General features: G+C 45.6%; 1 protein-coding gene across 1 annotated transcript in view; it reads right to left on the reverse strand.

Moving 5' to 3' along the window:
• Positions 1-925: 925 nt before the first annotated feature.
• Positions 926-15881, reverse strand: part of paxip1 (PAX interacting (with transcription-activation domain) protein 1) — a 28688-nt gene continuing 13732 nt past the window's right edge. The window contains 13 exon segments of the mRNA XM_056420840.1: positions 926-1412; positions 1661-1736; positions 6981-7115; positions 7219-7319; positions 7424-7592; positions 7740-7842; positions 7940-8007; positions 8464-8507; positions 8582-8766; positions 11898-12019; positions 15245-15382; positions 15553-15648; positions 15731-15825. Coding sequence (XP_056276815.1) covers positions 1333-1412; positions 1661-1736; positions 6981-7115; positions 7219-7319; positions 7424-7592; positions 7740-7842; positions 7940-8007; positions 8464-8507; positions 8582-8766; positions 11898-12019; positions 15245-15382; positions 15553-15648; positions 15731-15825 — 1412 coding nt within the window. The 3' untranslated portion in view covers positions 926-1332.

Below are 15881 nucleotides of genomic sequence, written 5' to 3' on the forward strand. Positions count from 1 at the left end.
GACCAGGTGAACAATAGATGTCATGTGACCAGATGAACAATAGATGTCATGAGACCAGATGAACAATAGATGTCATGTGACTAGATGAACAATAGATGTCATGTGACCAGGTGAACAATAGATGTCATGTGACTAGATGAACAATAGATGTCATGTGACCAGATGAACATGCTGGTGACTTTCATGTATAACATAGTTTTGGCCGGTGAGCTCACTGAATGTTATTATATAACGTTATAATATATATTTATATATATAGGTGCATCAGCTGCTTCCAGCCTTCACTAAGGACAATAGATAATGACCTTGACTGTTTGCTTTATGTTAATAATTCCCTCTCTAGCTGTAGAACAGAGTCCCATCAGCAGCTTCTAGCCTCAGAGTCTCTGATCCTCCAGAGTGAAGAACAACTCATGTGTGGCCTTCAATGAGCCCTGAACCTGCGGGGAAGACTCCAAGACGGGGCCCACCGGGTCTGGGCCAGTGAGTTTCCACTATACTGGGCCAGAGACCATGACGCGTGCTCAGTGAAGCCAGAGGTCACAGGTCACGGAGGCCTCTGGCTGCAGCCCTAGAGGAAGCGTGTGTTGTGAGGATATGTAGCACATGACCTTGGCTCAGCCTCTAATTCAGTCTGCTGTCGTTTTGAGGGCAGCACCGCAGGCGCCCCCCCCCCCCCTCCTCCCCCGACCCCAGGCTGTCTGTCTGACAGCAATTAGAACTTCACCAGTAACTACCCCAGACCCTCATTACCAGTTAATTAAATCAAATCTATTAGGACTAATGGGATAAACCTGGGAGGAATCCCTCCAGGAGGCGTTCAGGGGCTTGTTCTGGAGTTAGTGGCTTGTTAGAGAACAAAGCTTTGAGGCCCTCCACACCGAGCAGTAAAGACACGCTGCTCACCAACACACCGGAGACCAAACATAATGTACAGTTTTTATTCCAAAAGCAGAGCGTCCGAGCTTTACAGGTCATAGGTCAACAGCTACAAGCTTAAAATCGTCCATAATTTAAACATTCATTTCAGAAAAATAACATCCATGGATGTGTTCTCAGACCGGTAACAAAACGCTACAAAAGGATCCGTGCACAGAAATAAAAACATAGAAAAGTCAGGGCGGTCCAGGCGGCTCCTGATTGGCTCCTCCTCCAGTCCTCGTGACATCAAGTGAACTTATACGTAAGACTGTCAAGGAGTTATCACATTATGATGTCGTCCACAGCGTAAAGTTTAAAGTCCTAACATAAACAAGTCATGCAAAGTGAAGCGTAAAGACACAGTGACCAGCATGTTCCCACAGGATGATGATGTCATCACGAGCTGACCCGTCACTGGTGGAAAGGATATGAGTCGTAGTCCAGCTTCTGGGTGAGGATCCCCGTCAGGATGAACTCGGCGTTGTGGACGTCTGGACCACAGAGACAGAACCAGAACACACCAGAACACATCAGAACGTCTCATCGTCGACACACACGCTCAATCTCTACGAGAGAAACAATGAACCACAGGAGAGCGGAGCAGGAAGTGAAGGACAGGAAGTCTGTTCACAACGGCTTCTAAAGGAGGACGGCACTCAGGGCTGTGTGTGTGTGTGTGTGTGTGTGTGTGTGTGTGTGTGTGTGTGTGTGTGTGTGTGTGTGTGTGTGTGTGTCTTACCGATGTTCTTCAAGAAGTATTCTCTACAGAGGTGGAGGTCGTTGTCACAGGAAATTAAGATGATCTCTGGAAGATTCTGAAAATGAAATTAACAAAAGTAAAACCAGGCTCCAGAATAATATCTCACATCATGTGACGTATTTTTAGCGCTAAAGCTTTGTACAGTTTATTTATCTTCACGTCAGGCTTCAGAGTGAAACCAACCGGCCTCGTGGTCAACTCCTTATTATCAGGCTGCTCTATAAGTCTCTTAGGTCAACTCCTTATTATCAGGCTGCTCTATAAGTCTCTTAGGTCAACTCCTTATTATCAGGCTGCTCTATAAGTCTCTTAGGTCAACTCCTTATTATCAGGCTGCTCTATAAGTCTCTTAAGTCAACTCCTTATTATCAGGCTGCTCTATAAGTCTCTTAGGTCAACTCCTTATTATCAGGCTGCTCTATAAGTCTCTTAGGTCAACTCCTTATTATCAGGCTGCTCTATAAGTCTCTTAGGTCAACTCCTTATTATCAGGCTGCTCTATAAGTCAACTCCTTATTATCAGGCTGCTCTATAAGTCTCTTAAGTCAACTCCTTATTATCAGGCTGCTCTATAAGTCTCTTAGGTCAACTCCTTATTATCAGGCTGCTCTATAAGTCTCTTAAGTCAACTCCTTATTATCAGGCTGCTCTATAAGTCTCTTAGGTCAACTCCTTATTATCAGGCTGCTCTATAAGTCTCTTAGGTCAACTCCTTATTATCAGGCTGCTCTATAAGTCTCTTAAGTCAACTCCTTATTATCAGGCTGCTCTATAAGTCTCTTAGGTCAACTCCTTATTATCAGGCTGCTCTATAAGTCTCTTAGGTCAACTCCTTATTATCAGGCTGCTCTATAAGTCTCTTAGGTCAACTCCTTATTATCAGGCTGCTCTATAAGTCTCTTAAGTCAACTCCTTATTATCAGGCTGCTCTATAAGTCTCTTAGGTCAACTCCTTATTATCAGGCGTCTCTTAGGTCAACTCCTTATTATCAGGCTGCTCTATAAGTCTCTTAGGTCAACTCCTTATTATCAGGCTGCTCTATAAGTCTCTTAGGTCAACTCCTTATTATCAGGCTGCTCTATAAGTCTCTTAAGTCAACTCCTTATTATCAGGCTGCTCTATAAGTCTCTTAGGTCAACTCCTTATTATCAGGCTGCTCTATAAGTCTCTTAGGTCAACTCCTTATTATCAGGCTGCTCTATAAGTCTCTTAAGTCAACTCCTTATTATCAGGCTGCTCTATAAGTCTCTTAAGTCAACTCCTTATGATCAGGCTGCTCTATAAGTCTCTTAGGTCAACTCCTTATTATCAGGCTGCTCTATAAGTCTCTTAGGTCAACTCCTTATTATCAGGCTGCTCTATAAGTCTCTTAAGTCAACTCCTTATTATCAGGCTGCTCTATAAGTCTCTTAGGTCAACTCCTTATTATCAGGCTGCTCTATAAGTCTCTTAGGTCAACTCCTTATTATCAGGCTGCTCTATAAGTCTCTTAAGTCAACTCCTTGTTATCAGGCTGCTCTATAAGTCTCTTAGGTCAACTCCTTATTATCAGGCTGCTCTATAAGTCTCTTAGGTCAACTCCTTATTATCAGGCTGCTCTATAAGTCTCTTAAGTCAACTCCTTATTATCAGGCTGCTCTATAAGTCTCTTAGGTCAACTCCTTATTATCAGGCTGCTCTATAAGTCTCTTAGGTCAACTCCTTATTATCAGGCTGCTCTATAAGTCAACTCCTTATTATCAGGCTGCTCTATAAGTCTCTTAGGTCAACTCCTTATTATCAGGCTGCTCTATAAGTCTCTTAAGTCAACTCCTTATTATCAGGCTGCTCTATAAGTCTCTTAAGTCAACTCCTTATGATCAGGCTGCTCTATAAGTCTCTTAGGTCAACACCTTATTATCAGGCTGCTCTATAAGTCTCTTAAGTCAACTCCTTATGATCAGGCTGCTCTATAAGTCTCTTAGGTCAACTCCTTATGATCAGGCTGCTCTATAAGTCTCTTAGGTCAACTCCTTATGATCAGGCTGCTCTATAAGTCTCTTAGGTCAACTCCTTATTATCAGGCTGCTCTATAAGTCTCTTAGGTCAACTCCTTATTATCAGGCTGCTCTATAAGTCTCTTAGGTCAACTCCTTATTATCAGGCTGCTCTATAAGTCTCTTAGGTCAACTCCTTATTATCAGGCTGCTCTAATAAGTCTCTTAAGTCAACTCCTTATTATCAGGCTGCTCTATAAGTCTCTTAGGTCAACTTCTTATGATCAGGCTGCTCTATAAGTCTCTTAGGTCAACTCCTTATTATCAGGCTGCTCTATAAGTCTCTTAGGTCAACTCCTTATGATCAGGCTGCTCTATAAGTCTCTTAGGTCAACTCCTTATGATCAGGCTGCTCTATAAGTCTCTTAGGTCAACTCCTTATTATCAGGCTGCTCTATAAGTCTCTTAGGTCAACTCCTTATGATCCGGCTGCTCTATAAGTCTCTTAGGTCAACTCCTTATTATCAGGCTGCTCTAATAAGTCTCTTAAGTCAACTCCTTATTATCAGGCTGCTCTATAAGTCTCTTAAGTCAACTCTTTATTATCAGGCTGCTCTATAAGTCTCTTAAGTCAACTCCTTATTATCAGGCTGCTCTATAAGTCTCTTAAGTCAACTCCTTATTATCAGGCTGCTCTATACGTCTCTTAAGTCAACTCTTTATTATCAGGCTGCTCTATAAGTCTCTTAAGTCAACTCCTTATTATCAGGCTGCTCTATAAGTCTCTTAGGTCAACTCCTTATTATCAGGCTGCTCTATAAGTCTCTTAAGTCAACTCCTTATTATCAGGCTGCTCTATAAGTCTCTTAAGTCAACTCCTTATTATCAGGCTGCTCTATAAGTCTCTTAAGTCAACTCCTTATTATCAGGCTGCTCTATAAGTCTCTTAGGTCAACTCCTTATGATCAGGCTGCTCTATAAGTCTCTTAAGTCAACTCCTTATTATCAGGCTGCTCTATAAGTCTCTTAAGTCAACTCCTTATTATCAGGCTGCTCTATAAGTCTCTTAAGTCAACTCTTTATTATCAGGCTGCTCTATAAGTCTCTTAAGTCAACTCTTTATTATCAGGCTGCTCTATAAGTCTCTTAACCCTCCTGTCGCCTTCGGGTCAATTTGACCCGATTCAATGTTTAATGTCGGTGTTCTTTCGGGAGTCAACAAACAAACATAAAGTACCTCACACTTAAACTTGGAAAACAATATTAATTCTAATAATTTTCTGGAGATTTTAATAGCTGGGGTCATATTGACCTCAAAGGGAAAATATGTTAGTAAATATAAAAGCGACAGGAGGGTGAAACATTGAATCGGGTCAAATTGACCCGAAGGCAACACAAGGGTTAAGTCAACTCCTTATTATCAGGCTGCTCTAATAAGTCTCTTAGGTCAACTCCTTATTATCAGGCTGCTCTATAAGTCTCTTAGGTCAACACTAAGAACAGAGATCACATGACTCCTGCATTAGCTGCTCTGCACTGGCTCCCTGTAACATCAAGAATCACATTTAAAATCCTTCTCACCTACAAAGCCTTGATTGGTGATCATCAGATCTTAAGGAGCTTGTATTACCATGTTACCCCACTAGAGAGCTTGTAGTACCATGTTACCCCACTAGAGAGCTTGTAGTACCATGTTACCCCACTAGAGAGCTTGTAGTACCATGTTACCCCACTAGAGAGCTTGTAGTACCATATTACCACTAGAGGGCTTGTAGTACCATGTTACCCCACTAGAGAGCTTGTCGTACCATATTACCCCACTAGAGATCTTGTAGTACCATGTTACCCCACTAGAGAGCTTGTAGTACCATGTTACCCCACTAGAGAGCTTGTAGTACCATGTTACCCCACTAGAGAGCTTGTAGTACCATGTTACCCCACTAGAGAGCTTGTAGTACCATATTGCCCCACTAGAGAGCTTGTAGTACCATGTTACCCCACTAGAGAGCTTGTAGTACCATATTGCCCCACTAGAGAGCTTGTAGTACCATGTTACCCCACTAGAGAGCTTGTAGTACCATATTGCCCCACTAGAGAGCTTGTAGTACCATGTTACCCCACTTGAGAGCTTGTAGTACCATGTTACCCCACTAGAGAGCTTGTAGTACCATGTTACCCCACTAGAGAGCTTGTAGTACCATGTTACCCCACTAGAGAGCTTGTAGTACCATGTTACCCCACTAGAGAGCTTGTAGTACCACATTACCCCACTAGAGAGCTTGTAGTACCATATTGCCCCACTAGAGAGCTTGTAGTACCATGTTACCCCACTAGAGAGCGTGTAGTACCATGTTACCCCACTAGAGAGCTTGTAGTACCATGTTACCCCACTAGAGAGCTTGTAGTACCATGTTACCCCACTAGAGAGCTTGTAGTACCACATTACCCCACTAGAGAGCTTGTAGTACCATATTGCCCCACTAGAGAGCTTGTAGAACCATGTTACCCCACTAGAGAGGTTGTAGTACCATGTTACCCCACTAGAGAGCTTGTAGTACCATGTTACCCCACTAGAGAGCTTGTAGTACCATATTACCCCACTAGAGAGCTTGTAGTACCATGTTACCCCACTAGAGAGCTTGTAGTACCATATTGCCCCACTAGAGCTGCCTCACTAAACGTTGGTCTTGGTCCAGACCTAGAGATGCTGCTATAGGCTGATAGGCTGCTGGGGGACGTTTAGGATACAATGAGCTCCTCTCTCCTCTCCTCTCTCCTTATGGACGTTTAGGATACACTGAGCTCCTCTCTCCTCTCTCCTTATGGACGTTTAGGATACACTGAGCTCCTCTCTCCTCTCCTCTCTCCTGATGGATGAGTGTTCATCTCTCCATCACACATAAATAACTCAACTTCCTCCCCAGAGTCTTTGGGATAGGGTTTATATTTATATCCTGACTCCTTGCCCCTGCATCCAGCCTCTGGTCTAGACCTGGCCTCCTTCCCAATGGCCCCGCCTCCTTCTCTGTGTGTCCTGTCTTTAAGGCCGACCTCATTGGTCGGGCCTCTTTCGCAATGCCTCCGGCCTCCGCGGCCCTGCTCCCCTTATATTTTCTGAAAGGGTTGTGTGTACAGATTGTAAAGCCCTCTGAGGGAAATTTGCCGCTTGTGATATTGGGCTGAATAAAATAAACTGAATAGAGGTGAAATATTGAATAAATCATCGCCACTTTCCATCCATCGGCTTTGAGGACTTTAGAAAGTGGTACTGAGGGACCGTGAGAACCTTGTAACGGTCCTGCTGCTCATGCAGGTGAAGCACCTTGTTCTGCTTGTGCTCCATGATCTTCCTGTAGGACGGCTGCTTGGCCAGCAGCTTCCCCCCAGCACCCTCCAGGATGGGCTTCATGGTGCTGAGGCTGGGGCACACCCCCGGGGTCAGGTAGAAGTACTTCCCCTACATCAGCCATGGAAGGAGACACAACACACACACACATCAGATCACACATGGGGACCCACTCATTCCGAGCGGCGGGTTGAGAGGGACCCGGTGGTCTCACCTTGAAGAGCGGGGCGCTGTGGGCCCTCTTCAGGGACTCCTCCAGACTGAAGCCAAACAACACCTCGGCCTCCGCATCCCTCAGAGTGGAGCTGTGCTCATCTGACACACACACACACACACACACACACATTAGGCAAACTGCTGTGTGGAACCCATTTGTATTCTCGTCAATAGGAAACAGAGACACACACACACACACATACCCACAAACTTCTGGCTCCTCCAGCTCTCCTCCAGCCACTCGGGGCTGACGATGTGCTTCACCACCGACATGGCCGTGAGGAACTTGATGGTGCGCGTCACCTTACTGGCCACCAGGTGGGTGACCTTCTGAGTGCTGTCGGCCACTTCTCCACCTAAAGCGTGGAGCCGCTGCAGAGGAGGACACGAGGCATCAGACAGAGCGTGGAGGCTGACAGGAAACAGGAAGTGACCTCAGGACAGTGTCAGACTCCAATCAGTCTCCCGTCTCGGGATGGAAGTAACGGTGCGTTTGAGAGCATGAGGAGGTGACCGTACCTTTGTGTACTGCTGTACTAGCGCCGGCTCAAATCCTGTGAACATGACTCGGGGAGTGGACTCAGGAGGAAGCTTCTTGTTGGGGGACTGGATCTCCTCCAGCCTACACACACACACACACACACACACATACACACACACGTTTATCCACAGAGTCCTCGTCCTCGTGCTCTAGTGACACACGGTGCTGCTGTGCTGACCTGGCCTTCTTGTTAGCCGGCTGGTTGGAGGCGTCCATCATCTTCTGCTTCTGGAGCAGCTGGAGACTCTAAACAACAACACCACCGATGAGCCAACACAACACAACACACAACAGGTGCAGCCTCCGTCCCCCCTGCTGGGGGTCTTCTACTGAACTAGAACTGTAGGGACCGCAGTAGACCTGTGACCTGTGACCCCACGACCCCCAACCTGAACCTCAGACTGACCCAGGTCCACACTGTTGTCCTCCAGAAGTAGTAGTAGTAGTAGTAGTATTAGAAGAAGTAGTGGTAGTAGTAACAGTAGTACTAGTACTAGTAGTAGTAACAGTAGCAGTAGTAATAGTGGTAGGAGAACATAACACGGGACATGGCGATGCGTTCAGGCTCTGCTCTGGGAAAATGGGTGCTGGTGATGAACTAGAATAAATGTGGATGTTTACACATGAAGATCAAATAGATATTAGAGTTGTCCTCTGAGAGTCGAGAGTAACTGGTGACCGTCAGAGGAATACGGGACTCACCGCCAGCGCTTCAGAGGAGACCTTGACCGGCGTCCTCCAGGCGACTGCAGAGGGAAACACAAGTGTTGAGCGACAGCAGCGACAGAGTGGCGTTCAGGGGCCGGCGGACGCTACGCACCCAGCAGGCTCTGCACCAGCTGAGGGTTGGGCGCCAGCGGCTCGGGGTGGCTGTAGACGGAGAAGCGGCTGTGCTGGATCTGCCTCAGGGCCTCGAAGTTGCCCAGCAGCACGTCACACAGCCACTGGGCGTTGACACACGGGATCTTCCACTCCTTGGCCTTCTCGTATTTCAGCCCGCTGGGTCTGAGGAGAGCAGCACATGAGCTCTGAGCTGCCGAGCGCTCTGTACAAACACATTCGTTTCGTCCGGCTCCTCCTCCTCGCCGGAGGACGCTTGCTGCTCCGGAGCGCTCGTGTTCCTCAGGTCATGAGGATGAACCGGCTCTGCGGCCGCAACGCCGCGTTCACACCAACATACACAGGACACACGTCTTTCATCAAAACAGGACCGACCACGCTTTACTCGCTTCACCATTTGTGGCTTTTCGCTTCACTCGCGCGAGGGGCGTGGCTTAGAGGGGGTGGGGCTTATCTCCGGGGAAACAGTTATCATCTCCTTCATCCACCATGAAGAACTGACCACTAGTTCTGCTTCATACTTGTTGAGGACATCTAACGCCCTCGTGTCTGGGTTCATTATATATATACATAAATAAATATATAACTAAATACATATATAACTATATAACTAAATATATATAAATATATAAAAATATATATCTATATAAATATATATATACACCCTGGATGGACGGGCGCCTTCGCCCTGTCAGCTGGGATCGGCTCCAACGCCCCGCGACCCTAATGAGGATAAGCTGTATGGATAATGGAATGGAATATATATATATCATACCTGCAAACTCATGAGGGGTGAAAAAGCTGACAACGGGGGGGGGGGGGGGGGGGGTGCAGGTGACTTTCTCTTTTTTTTGTCACCACATCCACGTTGTTTGAAGCCTCAAAGCTTTTAGAACCACAACTACAGTCATTTTATTGTTCTGACCACAAATCTAAATAATGATAATAAACAGTTTAAGAACAAAAGGTTCTCCGCTCTGACTCAGCCCTATAATGATAGTAATAACAAATATACATTGTCATTATATATAATATGGTTAAAGTCATTCATGAACCAACTTACTTTTTTCCCCCTGAACAGTCCTCATGGACTTCTCCCTGAATCTGTTCTGTCTCTACTTGTTTGTCACGATACTCATATTATAACTTCTATACATATTACATACCTGCCATAAATATCATGATACCCGATACCAGAATTCAATACAATACCATAAATACGAGACTGGTATATTTATCTATAATAGTAATAAATAAAACATCTGTATGGTTCACTTATTACCAACTTTTTCAACACTTAACAAATGACAGTAATATTAGTATTAATACAGCCAGATATGAATGAAACTACATGGTTCCATCATAGCATTGATGATACACTATGAGGCCGTTAGTCTCTGACCGGATGATCCACAGTTCATCAGGATGAGCAGCTGGAGAGTTACACAACTTTACAGACTGAAACATTTACCTTCTGGCATCTTTTATTCTTTAAGCCGAAGTCTCTAAGCTCCGCCTCTTCTCTCGCTGTGAGCTGCGCAGCGCAGTGTGCGCAGACAGCTCGACACGGAGCAGCGAGTGCGCTCTGATCGCTCTCTTAATGAAGTATCGATACTAAAAATATGCTAAATCACATCATGTTTAACGTACGGGTACTTTGTTAGCATCGCTACACCGTGCAGCGTGACAGCTGCACGGTGTAGTGATGCTAACATTCAAGCTAACCTGAACCCCCAAACGATGTCGACATCTTGACACTGATTGGCCGAGACTCGACACGTCCCATCAAAGATGTTTTATTGCGAAGAGCACCACTTCACACTTTTCTCCGTGTCTCACTGCAATCTCAACGGCAGCGGGCCAGGTGACCCCCCCCCCCCCCCAAAAACAAAAACTCTTCGGATCTCCACGATTCACGTGGATGACCTATTTTGAGTTCAAAACTGTGAATTTCACCGAAAGGTGACAAGTTTGCAGTTATGATATATATATATTTATTAGGGCTGTCAATCGATAAAAAATTTTGTGCAAATTAATCGCACATTTTGAAATTCATTAATCGCGATCAAAAGGTTTTTTTTCTTCTTTTTAAAGACCAAACTTCACACAGAGCTGTGTTTTCAAAGAGGCTCCTACCTATAAAGTGCCAGCGAGGTATTTAATATTGTGGATGATAAATTGTTTCTTCAGTGAAACATCAGATTAGTAAAAGAAAAGAAGTATATTGAGACCCCATTGGTCCTGTCATCTTTACCACTGAACAGCAGAACCAGTGGCCTTGGTAACTGACTGACATTCACATATGTCACGTTCACCCTCTGGAGGCTGGGGGCATTTTATACATTTTACAAAATAAATTAAATTCACCGTTTAAAGTCTTTTGCATGTGACACATACCCACGTGTTCTACATCAAACATTCCAGAACAATCTCAGCTCTGAAATGAGGCTCATTGTCCTTGCGCTGTGTTCTCTGCTCTCTGACTGACAGGCTGCTAATGAGCCTCACCTGTGAGGTGGGAGGTCCTTTGTGATTTACTGAGTGTTCATTGGTTGTTTTTTCCCCGAAATGTTGACAGACAAACGGATTGACCAATCACGGTGAAGGTTTCGTGTGACGAGTTCTTTCCGCGCCGCGTCCCCCGACACGTCACCCCTCCGTTCCTCTGTGGATCAGAGGGGGAGACGGGAGGAAGGAGGAGCAGGAGGAAACCCGACTGATTCATCCACCAGTTAAACTCATTTATGATCCTTATTTTCGCGGAGAAATAATTTTTTAAATAACGGAAACAGTGTCAAACCGTACTGCCGCGGCTTGAAATTCAGAGGAGTGAAACAACGTCAACGACACCGGAAGTAAACAAAGTTGCGTTAATTGCGTTAAAATATTTTAGTGCGTTAACGCGGCCAAATTAATCGCATAGATTAACGCGTTAACGCTGACAGCCCTAATATTTATTCATGACATCACCCATAGGCTCACAGCTCGGTGACCTTCACCTCTAGTCTGAATGTCTCTTCAGCTCCACTAGAGCAGCAGTTAGATTCACCAACGGAGCAGCAGCTCAACTCCGATTGGCTTTCGCAACTCAGCATTTGCCGAATTCTTAACCAAAGTTTAAATATTTAAACTTGAGGTGAGTTTTTCGCGCCGCACAATTTGCATCAAACGCATTGGCCGCCAAAAACTCACTTCTATCTACCCTTGTCAACGCTTTTGGTGTGAACGCAGCTCAAGACCTCGGCGTGTCTCCTCTGCTCCCCGAGCCACACGTATGATCCTCCCTCTATTCTTACTCTTTGCAGATGAGGACGGTGTTGCTGCGACACAGGTACCCAGTGTACCGGGCTCCAGACAGGTAGGCCATCAGCTTCAGGTCGTCCCGGTCAGCATCCACGAAACCCGTCACGGATATGATCTACGAGAGGCAGAGGAGAGACCTCAGGTCAGACACTGGGGCTCCTCTGAGGCAGTCTGGAGGCCTGTGGCTAGCAGAAGGGTTGTCGTTAGCATAAGGTGTGTGTTTAGCAGAAGGTGTGTGTTTAGCAGAAGGTGTGTGTTAGCAGAAGGTGTGTGTTAGCATAAGGTGTGTGTTAGCATAAGGTGTGTGTTAGCATAAGGTGTGTGTTAGCATAAGGTGTGGTTAGCAGAAGGTGTGTGTTAGCAGAAGGTGTGTGTTAGCAGAAGGTGTGTGTTAGCATAAGGTGTGTGTTAGCATAAGGTGTGTGTTAGCAGAAGGTGTGTGTTAGCATAAGGTGTGTGTTAGCATAAGGTGTGTGTTAGCATAAGGTGTGTGTTAGCATAAGGGTTGTGGTTAGCAGAAGGTGTGTGTTAGCAGAAGGTGTGTGTTAGCATAAGGTGTGTGTTAGCAGAAGGTGTGTGTTAGCAGAAGGTGTGTGTTAGCATAAGGTGTGTGTTAGCATAAGGTGTGTGTTAGCATAAGGTGTGTGTTAGAAGGTGTGTGTTAGCATAAGGTGTGTGTTAGCATAAGGTGTGTTAGCATAAGGTGTGTGTTAGCATAAGGTGTGTGTTAGCATAAGGTGTGTGTTAGCATAAGGTGTGTGTTAGCATAAGGTGTGTGTTAGCATAAGGTGTGTGTTAGCATAAGGTGTGTGTTAGCAGAAGGTGTGTGTTAGCATAAGGTGTGTGTTAGCATAAGGTGTGTGTTAGCATAAGGTGTGTTAGCATAAGGTGTGTGTTAGCATAAGGTGTGTGGTTAGCAGAAGGTGTGTGTTAGCATAAGGTGTGTGTTAGCATAAGGTGTGTGGTTAGCATAAGGTGTGTGTTAGCATAAGGTGTGTGTTAGCATAAGGTGTGTGTTAGCATAAGGTGTGTGTTAGCATAAGGTGTGTGTTAGCATAAGGTGTGTTAGCATAAGGTGTGTTAGCATAAGGTGTGTTAGCATAAGGTGTGTGTTAGCATAAGGTGTGTGTTAGCATAAGGTGTGTGTTAGCATAAGGTGTGTGTTAGCATAAGGTGTGTGTTAGCAGAAGGTGTGTGTTAGCATAAGGTGTGTGTTAGCATAAGGTGTGTGTTAGCATAAGGTGTGTTAGCATAAGGTGTGTGTTAGCAGAAGGTGTGTGTTAGCATAAGGTGTGTTAGCATAAGGTGTGTTAGCATAAGGTGTGTTAGCATAAGGTGTGTGGTTAGCATACGGTGTGTGTTAGCATAAGGGTTGTGGTTAACATAAGGTGTGTAGTTAGCATAAGTGTGTATAAGGTGTGGTTAGCATAAGGTGTGTGTTAGCATAAGGTGTGTGTTAGCATAAGGTGTGTGTTAGCATAAGGTGTGGTTATAAGGTGTGTGTTAGCATAAGGTGTGTGTTAGCATAAGGTGTGTGTTAGCATAAGGTGTGTGGTTAGCATAAGGTGTGTGTTAGCATAAGGTGTGTGGTTAGCATAAGGTGTGTGTTAGCATAAGGTGTGTGTTAGCATAAGGTTAGCATAGGTGTGTTAGCATAAGGGTTGTGGTTAGCATAAGGTGTGTGTTTAGCATAAGGTGTGTGTTAGCATAAGGTGTGTGTTAGCATAAGGTGTGTGGTTAGCATAAGGTGTGTGTTAGCATAAGGTGTGTGTTAGCATAAGGTGTGTGTTAGCATAAGGTGTGTGGTTAGCATAAGGTGTGTGGTTAGCATAAGGTGTGTGGTTAGCATAAGGTGTGTGTTAGCATAAGGTGTGTGTTAGCATAAGGTGTGTGTTAGCAGAAGGTGTGTGGTTAGCAGAAGGTGTGGTTAGTATAAGGTTGTGTTAGCATAAGGTGTGTGTTAGCATAAGGTGTGTTAGCATAAGGTGTGTGGTTAGCATAAGGTGTGTGTTAGCAGAAGGTGTGTGTTAGCATAAGGTGTGTGGTTAGCATAAGGTGTGTGTTAGCATAAGGTGTGTGTTAGCATAAGGTGTGTGTTAGCATAAGGGTTGTGGTTAGCATAAGGTGTGTGTTAGCATAAGGGTTGTGGTTAGCATAAGGTGTGTGTTAGCATAAGGTGTGTGGTTAGCATACGGTGTGTGTTAGCATAAGGGTTGTGGTTAACATAAGGTGTGTAGTTAGCATAAGGGTTGTGGTTAGCATAAGGTGTGTGTTAGCATAAGGTGTGTGGTTAGCATAAGGTGTGTAGTTAGCATAAGGGTTGTAGTTAGCATAAGGTGTGTGTTAGCATAAGGTGTGTGTTAGCATAAGGTGTGTAGTTAGCATAAGGGTTGTGGTTAGCATAAGGTGTGTGGTTAGCATAAGGTGTGTGGTTAGCATAAGGTGTGTGTTAGCATAAGGTGTGTGGTTAGCATAAGGTGTGTGGTTAGCATAAGGTGTGTAGTTAGCATAAGGGTTGTGGTTAGCATAAGGTGTGTGGTTAGCATAAGGTGTGTGTTAGCAGAAGGTGTGTGTTAGCATAAGGGTTGTGGTTAGCATAAGGTGTGTGTTAGCATAAGGGTTGTGGTTAGCATAAGGTGTGTGTTAGCATAAGGTGTGTGTTAGCAGAAGGTGTGTGTTAGTATAAGGTGTGTGTTAACATAAGGTGTGTAGTTAGCATAAGGTGTGTTAGCATAAGGTGTGTAGTTAGCATAAGGGTTGTGGTTAGCATAAGGTGTGTAGTTAGCATAAGGGTTGTGGTTAGCATAAGGTGTGTGTTAGCATAAGGGTTGTGTTAGCATAAGGGTTGTGGTTAGCATAAGGTGTGTAGTTAGTATAAGGGTTGTGGTTAGCATAAGGTGTGTGTTAGCATAAGGGTTGTGGTTAGCATAAGGTGTGTAGTTAGCATAAGGGTTGTGGTTAGCATAAGGTGTGTGTTAGCATAAGGGTTGTGGTTAGCATAAGGTGTGTGTTAGCATAAGGGTTGTGGTTAGCATAAGGGTTGTGGTTAGCATAAGGTGTGTGTTAGCATAAGGGTTGTGGTTAGCATAAGGTGTGTGTTAGCATAAGGGTTGTGGTTAGCATAAGGGTTGTGGTTAGCATAAGGGTTGTGGTTAGCATAAGGGTTGTGGTTAGCATAAGGGTTGTGGTTAGCATAAGGTGTGTGTTAGCATAAGGGTTGTGGTTAGCATCCTCCCTGTGAAGGCATTCCTGAGACTTCGTGACATCTCCGGGTGTTGGTTGCGTGAGCAGGTCCAATGGGAGCTCTGCTCTTCTTCGTTGGTGTGCAGTGAGGCCTTACGTGCTGAGAGCAGGGCTTGGCTCCGGGGGGGAAGGCGAAGGGCAGGTGTAGTGTCCGGTGTGGAGGGACCATCCTCTTCCTCTTCAGGATGGTGTTGAGCCAGTGCGCCGTGACGCAGCGCTTCCCCTCTCGAAGGGCCTGGCAGAGAAAACAAACAACAAGCACAGAGTTGTTGTTGTTGACATTGAGAGCAGAGCGCCGTGGGCTCGTGTTCTGCGAGCTGCGAGTGAACTCGCTCTGCTGCTCTCAGCTCTGTCCCTTTCCCCGCGGCGTGGAGGTGACGTCTGTTCTCCAGCACACGTTCTTACCTGCACATACATGTTGCTGACTTGACTCTCACACAGCAGGTGTGTGCAGCGGGCGGTGAGGGCGGGGTCAACGGCACCGCCGCACGCCTGGATGACCTGCGGGAGGGGTCAGACAGCTCAGCACCGCGTGGATACACAGCGATGACTCATCGTTCATGGGACCGCGCGGAGGCCTCACCCTCTTCCAGGTGGCCAGCAGCTGCTTGTCGGCCATCTGCTCGGGGTAGTCGGCCACGGCGAACACGCAGCCCAGCAGGAAGCCGTCCTGTGGAACTGAGACGGGACACAGAGGTCACGCACAGAGGTCACACAGGTACACGCACAGAGGT

Source organism: Pseudoliparis swirei, chromosome 8 (assembly GCF_029220125.1).
Source record: "Pseudoliparis swirei isolate HS2019 ecotype Mariana Trench chromosome 8, NWPU_hadal_v1, whole genome shotgun sequence".
In the NCBI taxonomy this organism is placed as follows: Eukaryota; Metazoa; Chordata; class Actinopteri; order Perciformes; family Liparidae; genus Pseudoliparis; species Pseudoliparis swirei.